Consider the following 17,379-nt stretch of genomic DNA (forward strand, 5'->3'; position numbering starts at 1 on the left):
CTAATGTACATAAGGTAGACAAAGCTGTAATGAGGTTCAAGGTAAGGCAATGAATGAACCCCCACTCTTAATGTTTACTTGATCACTGACGCTTTCATCTTCCCTCTGTGATCCTGAGTGCTCCTACACTGGGTAACAGCTCTTCCGTGGTGTTCTTATTGGTGGTGTCTTGGAACGCTCACTTTTGTTTGAGACAGTATCTTTCTTTCTTTTTTTTTTTTTTTTTTTTTTTTTTTTGGTTTTTCGAGACAGGGTCTCTCTGTAGCCTTGGCTGTCCTGGACTCACTTTGTCGACCAGGCTGGCCTCGAACTCACAGTGATCCGCCCGCCTCTGCCTCCCGAGTGCTGGGATTAAAGGCATGCGCCACCACGCCCGGCTGAGACAGTATCTTTCTATGCAGCCCTGCTGGCCTAGAATGAATTACCGTTGACTGGCTGGGATTGAACTTGGAGCAGTCCTCTTGTGGCCGCTTTCAGAGTGCTGGCATTGTAGGTGCGTGCTATCACACTTGGCTTAAGTAACTTGTTTTATTGAGTTCCCTACCCTCTTGAGACCCAGAGTGAGATGACATCAGGGTAAAGATGCAGGCTGTCCTTAGGGGAAATGGTAGCTATTTTAACATGCACGCTATAATTCCAAACCACACAACAGTATTTTAATTGCTTTTGGATTTGACAACACTGAAATTGGAGTTTTTGTAGATAATCTTTCTTGCTTCATGCAAGTAGCTCAAGGTATAACTCTCATCAAAGACAATGTATGGGTTGCACGTTGAAAACCCTATAGGGAAAAACATGCTATTTATGACAGTTCTTTCAGCTGCACCGAGGATGTACCCTGAAATGCAGGCTTGGCAGAGAAAGAGTTCAGATGGTAAGTTTCTGAGGCATTCCAGGGATTTTTCAGGAGTCTATTGCATAAGCAAGCCCTCTGCAGGGGCCCTTTAGCTACCCACCTCCTGCCTCTTCCTCCTTCCTAGCCCTCAGGCAGAAGCGTCTCTGTGCCAACAGCCAGCAAGCCACACAGTTGAATCAGGATCCAAATCTGTTCAAGTGCAGGAGGTTGAGATGCAGGAGTGGCTGAGCTGGCACCAGCTCGGGAGCAGTCTCAGCCTGCAGGCCTTCAGGAAGCGAGTCCCCCAGGCCTGCATTTCCCTGTGTGGCAGACTGCCACCGAAGCCTGCTGTTTCTCAGCCAGGGACCAAACACAGCAAGTGCAGTCTGCTTCTCTCATATTTTGAAATCCTACTATACACAAGTCAGATACTGTGACAGGCTAGGATTGCAAAGGTGACTTGGATACCCTATCTTCCTTAAGCAGCTTACAGCCTAGTGAGGGAAATAAAGGTAAAACGGCATTAGAGTGACATGACGTGGGTTGTACAGAGCATCCATCAGAGGACAAGGGGACAGTTTGAAGAAATCTGAAAAGACTTCTCAGAAGAGATGATGAGCAAGCTGGGCGTGGTGGCGCACACCTTTAATCCCAGCAGTCGGAAGCAGAGGCAGGCGGATCTCTGTGAGTTCCAAGCCAGCCTGGTCTACAAAGAGAGTCCAGACCAACCAAGGCTACACAGAGAAACCCTGTCTCAAAAAAAAAACTAAAACAAATAACAAAAACAAAAATGAAACAAACAAACAACAACAACGAATAAGAGGTGATGAGCTGAAGAAGGGGAAACAGAGATGTGCCAAGGAGAAGAGGCGGGGACCACAGGCAGAAGGAGAAGCATTTGTGAAACACGGATCCTGAATGGGTAAGTTGCTTCTACCTATCACAATTTATACGAGTGAGTTCTGTGTGCTTGGAGCTTGTGATCTGCAGCACCTAGTTCAGGCAAAGTGTACCACTTGCTCTGTTTGGTCCCTGGCTGATAAACAGCAGGCTTCGGTGGCAGTCTGCCACAGAGGGGACTCGCTTCCTGAAGGCCTGCAGGCTGAGACTGCTCCCGAGCTGGTGCCAGCTGAGTCACTCCTGCATCTAAATTTATATGGGGTGCAAACAGTGGTAGGTGTATAAACGATGTCTCGGAAGTGGAAGCTCTCCAACTGCTTACATTTTCTTAGTCAAGTGGGAAGCAAGATCGTCTGTTGATAGAAATAATCATGGCCTAAGGAAAAGTACAATGTGATTGGCAGGTCTTACGGAAGGGCTGGCTCAAGGCGAATGGCTGTGAGTATAAAATAAAACTAGTGGTCTCAATGGTTTCCTCGCACTCCACTTAGCTTCATGGGTGAAGCACAGTGCAGTTAGGCGGTTGGTTTAAGCCAGGGATGTGGCTTTGGCAAGTTCCATGGTGAGAGGCAAGGGGGTTGAAGGTATGCTGAAGAGAATGATAACCATGGACTATAGACTATAAATAAGTTTGGGAAGTGAGGGGAAAGCCAAGGTTATGGAGATCAATCTGCCCATGGTCAAAGTGTATTCAAATAAATGTAGTTGTGCATTGCAGGGGTCAGGCTGGTAAGTGGTTCGAAAAGGATGCTGGTTTCCTAAGGACACGGGAAGCAGTGCTAAAAGAAGATGAAAAGCGAATTGTTGGGAGTTTGGAGAAGAGCTGAGATAGCCTGGGAGCTTTCATTTCTAAAGTCCTTGGTGAGGGCTGGCAAGATGGCTCAGTGGGTAAGGGAGCCTGCCTTTCAGTCTGGAGACCTGAGCTTGATCCCTGCAGCCATATCTTAGGAGATAACTCCCATATGTTGTGCTCTGAACGCCAGGTGTTACATGAACATACAAAATAAATACATTTCTGTTTATGTTTTTTCAAGACAGGGTTTCTCTGTGTAGCCTTGGCTGTCCTGGACTCACTTTGTAGACCAGGCTGGCCTCAAACTCACAGCGCTCTGCCTACCTCTGCCTCCTGAGTGCTGGGATTAAAGGTGTGTGCCACCACATCTGGCTAAAATAAATGATTTTCTAAAAAGATCTTTAGTGGTAGGGATGCTGCAGTGGTTCAGGGACCTTTTATTTTATTATTTTATTATTTTTAAAATCAATAACCCACATATATGCTGAAATTGCCAAGTAGAAGTGGTTCTTAACCTTTGGGTCTCAACCCCCAGAGGGTAGCATATCAAATATTTACATTATGATTCATAGCAGCAAAATTACAGTTATGAAGTAGCAACAATGAGGAACTGTATTAAAGGGTCACAGAGTTAGGAAGATTGAGACTCACTATGTTGTAGAGTAACAATGAACCAGAAGACAAAATAGCTAAGAGAGAAAAGAGAGTGACCTGGTGACTGGTAGGCAACCAGGGGTGGTAGTGGATAATCACATGACTTAATATTTAAAAACTAATTTAAAAAATCAGGACTGATTAGAAACTGTGTGGCTAAACAATATTTGGCAGCCAAAATGGTATTAAGGCAAGGTCAAAGGTAGATTGTCAAGGGCCATGCATATTAGTGTTCTAATTAGTGTGGGGAGCAGGTGCAGGCAAGTGCACTGCGAAGGCATGGCCCGGTTAGACTGTGCTGGTACTCACTGCAAGAGTGATCACAATCCTGGTAGAAATAAAAATCAAACTAATTAGGGAATAAGAAGCCCCACAAAGAGCCAGGCGTGGTGGCGCACGCCTTTAATCCCAGCACTCGGGAGGCAGAGGCAGAGGCAGGCGGATCGCTGTGAGTTCGAGGCCAGCCTGGACTACAAAGTGAGTCCAGGACAGTCAAGGCTACACAGAGAAACCTTGTCTCGAGAAAAAAAAGAAAAAAAAAAAAAAAAAAAGAAGCCCCACAAAGTAATGTAGCGTTTAGGGTTAGGAAGCTTAATATCTAAGAGACAACCAACCTTAGCAGAGCTTGAGAGTAGGACAAAACAGAGTTGAGACTGTACGAAAGCTGTACAGGATGAGTGGTGGAGATACACATCAGAGAGGCCTACAAGGGGACCAGGAGTAAAGCCGGGACACACACTACAGTAGCACCATTACATGGACTCTACTCATGACCACTGTATGGACCCTACTCATGACCATTACATGGACCCTACTCATGACCACTGTATGGACCCTACTCATGACCGCTGCATGGACCCTACTTATGACTATTGCATGGACTCTACTCATGACCACTGCGTGGACCCTACTCATGACCACTGCGTGGACCCTACTCATGACCACTGCGTGGACCCTACTCATGACCACTGCGTGGACCCTACTCATGACCACTGCGTGGACCCTACTCATGACCACTGCGTGGACCCTACTCATGACCACTGCGTGGACCCTAGTCATGCTTCATAACTTACTATCCACAGGTCCTAGTCAGTCTTCACTGTCCCTCCATCTCACGTCTAGACCTGTAGGTGGGTCAATCCTATATGTAATGTGCCTTAGAGAAAGTGCAGGGCTAGTACAAGTGCTTTAAAAATCTATCACCAGGCATGGTGGCGCACACCTGTAATCCCAGCCTCAGGGAGGCAGAGGCAGGCAGATTGCTTTGAGTTTGAGGTCAGCCTGGTCTACAAAGTGAGTGCAGGACAGCAAGGGCTACACAAAGAAACTCTGTCTTGAAAAACCAAAACCAAATAATCAAAACACACACACACACACACACACACACACACACACAAACCAAAAACAAAACAAAACAAAACAAAAACCCCACAAAACCAACTAAACCAAAAACACAAAACAAAACAACAAAAACCCAAGACCTCACCATGTAGCCCTGGATGTCCTGGAACTCAATTTATATAGATCAGGATTGCCTTTAACACACAGAGATCTACTTGTCTTTGCTTTCCAAGAGGCATGGACTAGCTAGCATGCCCGCTTGTTAAAATCTTTTTTTCTTTCTTCTTCTTCTTTTTCTTCTTTTTTTTTTCCCCTGAAACAGGGTTTTTCTGCATAGCCTGGGCTGTCCTGGACTTACTTTGTAGACCAGACTGGAACTCCCAGTGATCCACCTGCCTCTGCTTCTTGAGTGCTGGGATTAAAGGTGTGTGCCACCATGCCTGGCAAAATCTTTTTTCAAATAATTTTTTTCTTTTACTGTTCTTCAAATACTAGGATTTTTAATTTTTTTTTTTTTGCTTTTTTTTTGAGACAGGGTTTCCCTGTGTAGCCTTGGCTGTCCTGGACTCGCTTTGTAGACCAAGCTGGCCTCGAACTCACAGCAATCCACCTGCCTCTGCCTCCCGAGTGCTGGGATTAAAGGCGTGCGCCACCACGCCCGGCAATTTTTAATTTTTTATTCTGGTGTTGGGGATCAAACTCAGGGCCATGTGTATGTTAGGCAAGCAAGGTTATTAAGCTACATTCTCAGCCGCCACTGTTTGTCTCGCTGAGAAAGGATCTCACTATGTAGCTCAGACTGGACTTGAGCCAGTGGGTAACCTAAGCTGGGCTGGAGCTCTTGATCCTTCTGCCTCAACCTTGAGCCCTGGGCTTAAAAAAGCTTGCCACCCACCTGGCTGAATTCAGTCAGTGTTTGGAGTCATGCATCCCAGGTTGGTCTCAAACTTCTTCTTCTTCTTCTTTTTTAAAATATATTTTATAATCAAACTTCTTTTGTTTTGTTTTGTTTTTGTTTTTGAGACTTCCCGGAGTGCTGGGATTATAGGTGTGCACCACCACGCCTGGCTGGTCTCAAACTTCTTAGGAGGGCAAGCAGGATTTAAAACTTCTGCTTGTCTTCTCTCCAGCTTCAAATGCTGGGATTACAGGCCATGGGACACAGGCCTGGTTTGTGCAATGCAGGGAAGCCAGCCCAAGGCTTTGGGCATGCTAGGCAAGAATTCTACCAACTGAACTATATCTCCAGCCCGAAACCAATCCTTTTCCTGAGTTCAATTCTCAGCAACTACACGGTGGCTCACGGCTATCTGTAATGTGATCTGGTGCCGTCTTCTGGCCTGAAGGCATACATACATAATAAATACATATCTAAAAACAAAACAAAACTAATATATAAAAATTGTGTTGGCAGACAGGTACGGTTAGGACATGTGGAAGTCAGTGGGCAATTTGCAGGAGCTGGTTCTTTCCTTCAGCCACGTGGTCAGGTTTGGTGGCAAGTACCTTTGGCCACTGAGTCATGTTACTGGCTCCATGGTATAGCCTATGCTGGCCTCAAACCAGGCAGTGCAATTCCTGTTTTCTAAGACACAGTCTCGTTATGTAGCTCTGATTTGGAATTCAATATGTAGACCAGGCTGGCCTCAAACTCACCTGCCTCTTGCCTCCTAAGTGCTGGGATTACAAGCATGCACCACTACACCCAGCTCCGGGCAGTGCAATTCTCAATATAGCTGCATCAAAGATATTTCGTGTTCTTCTCAGCATTCTGGCTTAATCTCTTGCTACTGCCCTCTATCCACTGCTTCAGACACTCTGGCATTCTTTCACCACGACGTCAGAAATTTCACAGTGGTGATTTTTCTTTCTTTCTTTTCTTTAAAGATTTATTTGGGCTGGAGAGATGGCTCAGAGGTTAAGAGTACTGCCTGCCGGCCAGCTGGGTGTGATGGCGCACGCCTTTAGTCCCAGCACTCAGGAGGCAGAGGCAGGTGGATCTCTGTGAGTTTGAGGCCACCCTGGTCTATAAAGCGAGACCAGGACAGCGAAGGCGAACACAGAGAGACCCTGTCTCAAAAAAACAAAAAAGAAAAAAAGAAAAAAGAAAAAAGATTTATTTTATGTGCATCAGTGTTTGCCTGTATGAGGCTGTCAGATCTCCTGGAACTGCAGTCACACAGACAGTTGTGAGCTGCCATGTGGGTGTTAGGAATTGAACCCCTGGGTCCGTTGGGAGAACAGGCAGTGTTCTTAACCCTGGAGCCATCTCTTCAGCCCCCCTTTTCTACATTGAAACAGAGTATCAATGTATTACTGTCCAGTTTCCTTGCTATATAGCCAAACATGACCCTAACTTTTTTTGTAGTCCAAACTGTCTAGATTGAAACATTCCATCCTACAGAAAAGCTTCTTCTCCTCCTCCTCTTCCTTTTTTTCTTTTTCTTTTTCTTTTATTGAGACAAGGTTTCTATGTAGCCTTGGCTGTCCTGGACTTGCTTTGTAGACCAGGCTGGCATTGAACTCACAGTGACGCACCTGCCTGTGCCTGCTGAGTGCTGGGATTAAAGGTGTGCACCACCACTGCCTGGCTTCAGGGAAGCTTCTTAAGCAGGAAGGTAAGCAACTCAAAAAGAGCTTTAGGAAGTCTCTGAAACTGACCAAATTCACCAGGCCTCTCCCTGCTAGTGTAAACAGTAAAAGATGAGAGTCCCCCTAGACTGAGCTGCTGCCCGGAAGAGATTGAGACTACAAGAGGCTAACCAACTTTTGAGCTTCCGGCAGACAGGTCCCCAGTTTGCGAGCTGTTAACTGATGAGCCTTCTCTTCTAGCCCTGACTTTGACTTTTTGCCCCCAAAGGACTTATTACTATGTACACAGTGCTAAAGAGGGCATCAGATCACAATATAGATGGTTGTGAGCCACCATGTGGTTGTTAGGAATTGAACTCAGGACCTCTGCAAGTCAGTGCTCTTAACCTGAGCCATCTCTCCAGCCCCTGACTGTGACCTTTTGACCAGCCAGTACCACCTTCCTTGTTGGCATTACAGATGCCCACTTGTTTTTGTTTCGCCATAGACTAGCTTTGTGGTTGATCCATACTGTTTCTCTTCTTGGGTTGCATTCTCCTGCTTTGAGACTGGGGCGCCAAGGAGCCTAGACTGGCCTCACACTCTTGAAGCTCCTGCCTCAGACTTGAGTGAGGCGGTTGAGAGCGAGTACGCCTCCCTGGTTTATTTTAGGTCATCTCCAGACAACCTCTCTTGATTCATCTTCTCAAAGTAGCCTCCGTTAGCCTCTTTCAAGTTTATCTTCCAGGGTCTTCATCTTAAAACCAAACTGAGCTCTCAGACTGCGGCACAGTCTTAAACAGCTTTCTATGTTTAGGAATCAGCACACATAAACAACCGAGGGCACACATAGAGGGTGCGCACAAACTGAACAGCAATGAAAAAGAAAAAAAAAAACAAAACACCACTCAGTACTCACAATTCCATGAAACCCTAAACAAGGTTATGTGGAAACGATAAGGGCAAGAAGCCTGGTGAAATCTATAATCTACTGATCACTATAAGCAGCCCTCTGCTATCTTAATCTAAGAAAATCCAGACACACAGTGTGAGTCATAGAGGTGTGTTGTGGGGTAAGGAGGATGTAGTGGAGTAGAAACTGTTTTGTCTTCTGCTGTGACTGTTGCTTTAAAAAAAAAAAAACGAGCATTACAATTTATGAACCACCTAAGTTTCTGTACGTTACAACAGGCATTGGCTGATTTCATACCTTTGTTGTGTTTTTTTTTTCTTGTTAATTTTACTAGTCATGCACTACATGGAAAACAAACTCACCTAAATTGCCATAGAAGTATCTGTGCAGTTCTTTGCTATATTTAAATGACGGAATACTTCTGGAAACAGGGTGGCCTCAGTTCTGATCACCTGTGTTCCTTTGAACATAACTTATTTTGGAAGAGTAGCAGTCTCCATAGAGACCTTGCTGCTCATCTCTAGAAGAGCTGTGCCATTTCTTCATTAAGGTATTGGAGCTGTGTTCCAATTAAGATGTAAATGTGAGATTAAGAGGACAAAAGCCAACCCCGCTGAAGGATCAGTGCTGTACTGTGGACCACATACTTTGTAGGGTCTGCAGCAAAAGGCAATGCTGGTTTACTATCTCCTCGCACGTCCCCACGAGCCACTTCACGACAAACTGATGTGATTACTGTTTATTTCAGGACCTAGCACACCACTTAAGACCCTTGGATGACACTGCTGTAACCATTATCTGCTGGATCTTACAAAGCTATCAGTCACAACACCAGATTAACACATCCCAGTTAGATTATTCTTTGAAGAGAGAAACAGGGTCTGTCCATGTAGCCCTGGCTGTCCTAGAACTGAACATGTTGACCAGAATGGCTTTGAACTCAGAAACCTGCCTGCCTCTGCCTCCTGAGTGCTAGCGTGAGAGGTGTGTGCCACACCAGACCATCCCAGTTACATGGCTCTTTCACACTGCTCTACTGGCAAAGATGTTATAATCATCTAAGAATACTCCTTTTTCTTTCTTGAGGGAAATATTCAAATTGACAAGTACCTCCAACATCTTTACAGAATTGTTGAAAAAGAATCCTATTTTATTTTTTTGTAATTTGTTTTTGAGATGAAGTCTCATATAGCCCAAGTTGGCCTTAAACTCCTGCCCCTCCCACATACTTTTTTGAGATGAGGTTTGATTATATTATATGCTTAGGTTGGTCTTGAACTCCTTGAGTCAAGTGATCTTATGACATTCTCTTCTGTTGCTGGGTATATGCCACCACTTCTGCTTAATTTTGGTGTCTCCCCCCCCCCCCTTTTAGGGACAAGAGTTTCATTGTATAACCATGGCTATCATGGAACTATGTAGATCAAGTTGGCTTCAAATCTACCTCTCAACTGCTAGGCTTTCAGACATGGGCTACGCTTGGCTAATGTTTTTTTGTTTCTTAGGTTTGTTTTTGGACACAGGGTTTTCTCTGTGTAGCTCTGGCTGTCCTGAACTCACTCTGTAGACCAGGCTGGCTTCGGACTCAGAGATCTGTCTATCTCTGCCTCCTAAATGCTAGGATTTAAAGCGTGCTGGGCGTAGTGGCGTCTGCCTTTAATCCCAGCATTTGGGAGGCAGAGGCAGGTAGATCACTGAGTTCGAGGCCAGCCTGGTCTACAAAGTGAGTCTAGGACAGCCAAGGCTACACAGAGAAGTCCTGTCTTGAAAAACAATAACAAACTACAACAAAACAAAAACAAAAAGGTGTGCACCACCACTGCCCGGCATTGGCTAATGTTTTAAGCCTGTCAATTCAAATTTTACTGTCATATTCATGTACCAGGCTGATATGCTCATATTGGTCTTTTCTAACTGCAGGTTGAACAGATACACATTTAAACCAATGTAGCAAGGCCGAAGACAACTCAACTTACTTTCAGGGGGAAAAACTATGACCGTTGTATTTGACAGAGAAAACACTGCTATTCATAGCTAGTACTTTATTCGGATAGCAGTCTCATTACACATGGTCCAAGAACACCCAAGTAAGAGCTCAAAATCAGATATTAAAAATTGGTCTTCAAACATCATAGCCGACAATGCCACGTTTGCCTATGATCTCTCCGACATAAAACCACATCCACACCTCAGTGGCCACCAAGCCATTCAGAACAGCTTCCTGGAAAAGAAAAAGCACAAATTTTAAGGCACTTTAAAAAACAAACAAACAAAAACCCAATACATATTTGAAACTATTCTCTCTCAGGATTGGCAGAGAATATAAGGATGCCATTTAAAACTATAGCAAAGTTTTTAGCCCAAGCCAGGAACTACTGACATTCAATGTTCAACTTCTAAGAGCATAGAACTTTCAATTTTGTGAGGCAAACGGGTCTGAGCTTATAAACTCTTTGAAAGAGATCTTTAAAGACCTGAACTGACTTAACCCTTTCATTATTAGTTTATGAGACACTTTATGGGCTCTAAATCAACCCACATCCTGGAAGTGGCTCACACATTAGACAGGGCACTCATAGGAAGGCTTGTTTTTTAATAGAAGCTTCTGTCTCTCAAAGATGGAGGACTCTTCTCCCCTCTGATACCCCACTTATTCCATTTTTATTAACTACTATTTAGTTTAATACTTTTCAAGTATTCAGTATCTATTTTATGTTCCTGACCAAAAAAAAAAAAAAAAAGAAGAAGAAGAAGAAGAAGAAGAAAGACCCACACATGGTTCCACAAAGCATTGCTAGTTGCAAACACAAACTTAGATCCAGAAATTCAAGTTTGGAAAAAAAATTACCCTTTTATAAACAAATTGGACCCTTCTACTACTATTAATAAAAACATCTCTGGAGGTCAGTGTCCTCCGTCAGTTATAGCAGAGGCTACTGAAGTCTCCTGACTGTCACCTTTCCCCAAGCGAAGGGTCTAGCCCTAGCAGTTACTAGATACCAGGCACTCAAGTTCCTTTCATCTACATCCAATGTGAAAACCCAGACTTTGGCATTTTTGTTCCCTAGAGGGCGTTAGCTGAAATGAGGATAATTCTAGGACTAAAAAGACAACAGAGCAGCAAAGGCAGCCATCGGTTATAATACACTAGCTGCCACTAGGATGGAGAGCAAGGGTCCCAGTCATTTAAGATGACCGACCTTTTTGCTCTAAGACCCCAACCAGACCAAGACAAAGAACAGCTGAATTACTTCTGTCTAAATTACAAAATGAGTAAAGAAGGTGTCTTGGCAGCCAAAAAAGAGATTCTCCCTCATTATGTTGGATTCTGCCTTATTGGAAAACACATATATTAATCAAAAGAACTGGAAAAGTCCCCAGGGAAGACATTTTCAATCACAAGCATACTTTTTCATTTAGTGCATAGTTACCTTAACTGTAAGCTGTTTGAAGCTACCAGTTTTAGCACTTTCAATTATTTTTTTTATGCTCTGAATAGCTGTAGGGATTTCAGCAGGGGTTGGGGGAACCAGCTCAACCTTGGCGTACTGCCAAAATGTGGCCAATCGAGGCTTCGAGTAAGTCACGGCAGCTGGAAAACAAAACAAAACACAAAACCCAGGGTGAACTCACTAGAGATGGAAAGAAGCAGATGTGTGGGCTGGACACAAATATTTATTCATGTATCACATCCACTAACTGCTTACACTGAATGTGCACTCGCTGTGAAGTCAGAGCTGCTGCTCCCTGGTAACAGGAGGCTTTTAAAGACGCAGAACACCTGTGTCACAGGGACACTCAGCCAGGCAGGAAGCTCTAAGCAGTCAATTATGCCAGAACTCACTAGTGGCCAGCTAGTACTGTTATTCACCTCTGAATGGTAAATCTAATTAAGTGAAAGTTTCTCGTAGCTAGATTTGACAACAAAGACAAAGCAGTTTATTCATTTTTCTTTGTAGAAACACCGTATCTTGAAGAGAAGGGGTCCAGATGGGGAAGAAGCTATGTAGAATAGCATTTTTTGAACAATAAGACTGTGGTTCATCACAATATTGGCCACAAGTCCAGATGGAATTATACCAATTAGTATCCATTTTTGGTATCCTTAGCAATATGTGCTGGCTTAAATCTCTCTTACCAGAGCACAGCTGCTCCCCTTTCAAAAACTGCACTCATAATAAAAATAAAACTTACATTCATTGGTAAGGGCATTAAAAACTCAGAATCTATACTGGGTGGTAGATTCTTTAATTCCAGTACTGGGGAGGCAGAGGCAGGTGGATCTGAGTTTAAGGCCAGCCTGGTCTACACATTGATAGCCAAGGCTACACAAGAAACCTCGTCGAAGAAAACAAAACAAAAAACTCCCTAGAATCTGCTATTAAGCTGAAATTCCTTGATGTAGTCACCGTTCCCAATCAATGAATTCAGCAGGAGAAATAATGACAAAAGCAGCACAGGGTCTGGGGGTATCGCTCAGTGGCAGAGTACTATGTGCAAGGTTCTGGGCTGAAGCTGTAGCAGAGACAGAGACACACAAACCGAGGAGGGCAATGTACATAGACACAGAGATGTCTGGTGGGAGGGGCAGGAATCTGATGCTACTGGATTAGGATCTCGTACATGTACATAAGAGGGGTATAAAAAAACCCAATTATTAATTAGGTATTGTCATTCTCTCACTCCCCCTCTGCCCTCTCTCCTGTCTGTCTCCCTTCCTCTCTCTGTCTCTCTTTCCCCCCCTTCTCTCCTTTTTTTCTTCTCCAACCCCCTGTCGTTCCCCCCCCCCCCCACCATGGAACTCACTCTGTAGATCAGCCTGGCCTCAAACTCACAGTGATCCGCCTGCCTCTGCCTCCACCTCCTGAGTGCTGGGGTTAAAGGCTTATTCTTATTTTAAGATTTACTTTATTTTGTGTATGAGTGTTTTGCCTGTATGTATGCATATGCACCATGTGTGGAGTGCTCACGCAAATCACAAGAGGGCACCAGAGCAACACGTGCTCTTAACTACTGAGCCCTCCTTCAGGCCTAGAAACAAGTATTTATAGACACAGAGTAACATGCAAATCCAGGTTTGTGTCTGAATACTTGCTGTGTTTGCTAGTTTTGTGTTAACTTAACACAAGCTAGAGTTATCTGCTAAGGAGGAACCTCAATTGAGAAAACACCCGTACTAGTTTGGCCTGTGGTGCATTTTCTTGATTGGTGACTGATGTGAGAGGGCCCAGCTCACTCAGGGTGGTGCTATTCCTGGGCTGGCAGTCCTGGGTACCATAAAAAAGCAGGCTGGACAAGCCTTGTGGAGCAAGTCAGTACGCTCCTCCACAATCTCCGCTTCGGCCCCTGACTGCAGGTTGCTGCCCTGACTTCCCAAGATGATGGATTTCAAGCCGTAAAAATGAAACAAGTCTTTTTCTCCCCAAGCCACTTTTGGTCATGGTGCTTTTTGTTTTTGTTCTTTTTAAAAAATATGGAGTGCTTCATGAATTTGTGTGGCACCCTTGCGCAAGGGCCATGCTAATCTTCTCTGTATCATTCCAATTTTAGTATAAGTGCTGCTGAAGCGAGCACTGGTTATGGTGTTTTAGCAGAGCAGAAGGGACTAAACTAAGACGCCTGTCCACTGAGAGGTTTGAAATGAACTACAGAAGCAAGGAATAAACCTGGCACCTAGATGGTAATTTGTGAATTCTACTGTTTAATAAAAGGAAACGGGGCTCCTTGGAGAAATTGCCAAGTCTAAGGCTGCGCAGAGAAAACAAAAAGATGATTCATTATGTAAAACAAAAAGCCAAGGAGGCATGTCAGAGGGGCAGGGGTGCCAAGACCTACAGCCACCGCTGGCAGCGCCTCAGCAGTGAGCAGCACAGAACCAGCCACGAGAACCCTGAGCACACTGAAGTGGGTCAGTGCAATGTACAACGGAAAAACGAGACCTACCGAAAGACACAGACCTTTCTCACAGCATTCCACTTAAAATACGTAGAAGACTGACCCGCCCACCACTCTAACAGAAACCCTCCTTCCGGTAACTTGCTTGTAAAGAATAGTTGTGGGTCAGGCAGTGGTGGTGAACACCTTTAATCGCAGCACTCAGGAGACAGAGGCAGGTGGATCTCTCTGAGTTTGAGGCCAGCCTGGTCTACTGATTGAATTCCAGGTCAGCCAGGGCTACACAGAGAAACCTTGTCCCCAAAAACCAAAAGCAAAACCAACAAAACAAAACAAAACACAAGCCGGGCGTGGTGGTGTAATCACATTTAATACAGTGGCTGGACAGCAATGTTCCTTAACATTTGGGCTCCCTCAGAGCCTTCCTTTTTCTTCTGGAAGAACAAGTTACCTTACAATTACTACAGTGGAAAGGGTTTACCTTGGCAGTGTCTTTTTGGATTAAGCTGGGCACCATGGTGCACGCCTTTAATCCCAGCTCTCAGGAGGCAGAGGCAGGGAGATCTCTGAGTTTGAGGCCAGCCTGGTCTACAAAGCCAGTCCAGGACAGCCAAGGCGACACAGAGAAATCCTGTTTTTGTTTTTGAAAAATCAAAAAACAAAAAAACCCAGCCTGAATACAAGCTACCTAACAGACACAAAAGTCACATAGCTAGGAAAATATTCCCTATGAATTACTAAACAAAAAAAAATAAAATAAAATAAAATAAAATTGCACCTCAAGCCACCGAAGCCCATATGTCAAAGCCCTCTGGTTGTATTAAAGTAAAAATTGTAGTAGCACCTTGCTACAGATAGCCTGATTATCTTAATAAAGTGAAAGATGAAAACATGAAATTCTTTGGAAAAATGTGGAAAATGGCTCCCTGGGAATCTAGGGTTCCCTAGGAAGGAATCCAGTATTTATAGAGTATGACACTTTTAAGTTTTTCAATAGCTCATTATTGTTTGGCTGGTGAAGGAGGGGAGGAGAAAAAGAATTACTAAATATCCAAAGACAGTAAAACAGGCTCAAGAAGGTTACCTATTTTTAAAAATCACTTTCTATTCACATTTTAAAACCAAATCTAAGCATTTAGAAATGTAGCTACTTAGAAATCTGACCTTAGGGGCTGGAGAGATGGCTCAGTGGTTAAGAGCATTGCCTGGCCGGGCGTGGTGGCCCACGCCTTTAATCCAAGCACTCGGGAAGCAGGGGCAGGTGGATCGCTGTGAGTTCGAGGCCACCCTGGTCTATAAAGTGAGTCCAGGACAGCCTAGGCTACACAGAGAAACCCTGTCTCGAAAAACTGAAAAAAGAGTACTGCCTGTTCTTCCAAAGGACCCGGTTCAATTCCTAGCACCCACCTGGCAGCTCACAACTGTCTGTAACTCTAAGATCTGACACCCTCACACCAATGCACATAAACTAAAAATTAAATAAAATATTTTCAAAAAGAAATCTGACCTTAAACCACTTACTCCAATACAGAAAAGAAATGTAAATTTTACCTTCCACTTCAGAAATGCAATAGTTTGCTGTTCAGAAAACTGTACCGATAGACTGTACTGCTCGGGTTGTGACTACGCAGTGTTCATCTGAGATACAGCGGTCTGCCAGGCTTTTCAAACAAAATAAGCCCACGAATGCCAAGCCATCGTGATTAAAGACGGCTTTTGACAGGCGGCGCTTCCTATGCTGACTGAGGCAGGGGTACTCATCCCCACGTTCCAGCTTCCCTTCGTGGGACGCAGAGCTCTCTAGGACCCGACCTGGACCGTAAGCAAACACAACCTTCAAAGGTCTCTCACCCGACTTTTTAAATTTTCTGATGGCTTTCAAACACATCGCTGAGACCCAGACCACCTATGAGGCCTGTTTCCGTCCTCCCCCTTCCCAGCAGTCCTGGGGATACGGGGGCGTCAAGGCGTTCGCGGCGGAGTGACACCGGCCTTTTCCGCACGACCCTCTTCCGGACCACTGCAGCTTGTGCGCCCAGCGAAGCCAGGCGAGGCTGCGGCCTCCTAGCGGCTGTCCCACCGCCCGCGGGCCCCCTTGGTGCCGGCAGCACACTCCTTTCCCTTACGAGCCGCCCCAGGCCCGCGCTCACCGGTTGCCAGCGCCGGAGCCTTCTCTACGAAGTTGCGGACGAACTTCGCCATGGTCTAAGGTGGAAGGTCCGTCTCCCCGAACCGCCCGCTGAATGTCACCCCCGGAAGGACCCGCGGCAGGACCCCTGCCCCACTCTTCCAAGGTCAAGCTGCCCTTCCTAGTGCCTGCTCAAAAAAATACAGGTATCACTTCCGTTTTTGTGGAATCTCATTAGTATTTTATTTTGTTCAGCACAAGTAAAAATGTAGATATGAAAAAATGAGGTAAGATAACATGTGGAGAATAACAGAATTCCTCAGGAAACAGGCATGCCTTGGGACAGCTATTCACGGCAGCCCAGAAGACCGTTGAGGTGAGGAAATACGCATGCGTCGTTGGTTTTCTTGGCTTGATTTCCACTTTGCTAGCGACAGTTTCGTAGCTTTTCAGAGAACATGAAAATTGAGTCTGGAGGGCTACTCGGGATGCTTGTGGGCCGAAGTGTTTTAGAGGTATAGCAGGTCCAAGGCCGAATAGGAGCTTTAAGGGGACATGCAGACGTCACATAATCCAACTTACAAGACTCACCCAATCAATCAAGACTTAATTGACTTTTTATAATCCCATTTTCCCAAACAAATCACAAGGAGCTATGTACAGGAGGAAGAAAGTCACATGTATTGAGGGTGTATACTATGTCCGGCGTTTTGTAATTCAGTGGAAGCATGCTTTGGGTATTGTCCCCTTAGAGACCGAGATTCCTAAACGGTCATCATACAAGGAGTATCATCAGAGTTGGAAGACACAGAGAGGGACGTAAGATTAGGCATGATGCTGATCTGGGAAGACTTAGAGATCACTGATGTCTAAGAAGACATACACATCCCAAAGGGCTGAAACTTTGACATTATGACTAAAAAAAAAAAAAAAAAAAAAAAAAAAAATCGACGTAGGAAGGTGACATTTGATGAGGAGGACAAGTTCTGGAAAAGACTAAGCGTTAGAAGTAAAACTGATTAGAACCGGGAGCCTAGAGTCAAGAGCATTTCAATGAGGGAAGAGACAAACTGCTTCACAATTGAAGTCAAATTAAGGCAGGAAAGATAACTTGGGTGGTGAAATCCACACTAAACCAGCATCCAGGACCCTGAGGATTGCAAGTTTCAGGTCAGTCTGGCTAGGGTGACTATGTATTTGGGGGGAAGACAAGGAGCTAATTATCCAGAATGCACTGATGAAGAAATATGGAAGAGAATGTAAGTCAGACAAGGCAAGAGGGACGTGGAACTGAGGAGAAACTGAAGTTAGAGAAGGAGAATTATCAAAAGCAGGGGTACAGCAAAGAA

At 44.7% G+C, this 17,379-nt stretch overlaps 2 protein-coding genes across 2 annotated transcripts in view; one reads left to right on the forward strand and one right to left on the reverse strand.

Moving 5' to 3' along the window:
- Positions 1-10,034: 10,034 nt before the first annotated feature.
- Positions 10,035-16,208, reverse strand: ATP5MG (ATP synthase membrane subunit g). Its single transcript, XM_084784290.1, has 3 exons — positions 16,053-16,208; positions 11,439-11,599; positions 10,035-10,228 (listed from the first exon to the last, which is right to left on the reverse strand). The coding sequence occupies exons 1-3, from the start codon at positions 16,102-16,104 to the stop codon at positions 10,130-10,132; spliced, it is 312 nt and encodes a 103-aa protein (XP_084640416.1). The 5' UTR covers positions 16,105-16,208; the 3' UTR covers positions 10,035-10,129.
- Positions 16,109-17,379, forward strand: part of LOC311598816 (phosphatidylinositol N-acetylglucosaminyltransferase subunit A-like) — a 42,697-nt gene continuing 41,426 nt past the window's right edge. The window contains exon 1 of the mRNA XM_084784261.1: positions 16,109-16,236. The gene's annotated coding sequence lies outside the window, so the exon portion shown is untranslated. The remainder of the gene's footprint in view (positions 16,237-17,379) is intronic.

The sequence above is a fragment of the Acomys minous genome, assembly GCF_964271855.1.
Source record: "Acomys minous genome assembly, chromosome: 5".
Lineage (NCBI taxonomy): Eukaryota > Metazoa > Chordata > Mammalia > Rodentia > Muridae > Acomys > Acomys minous.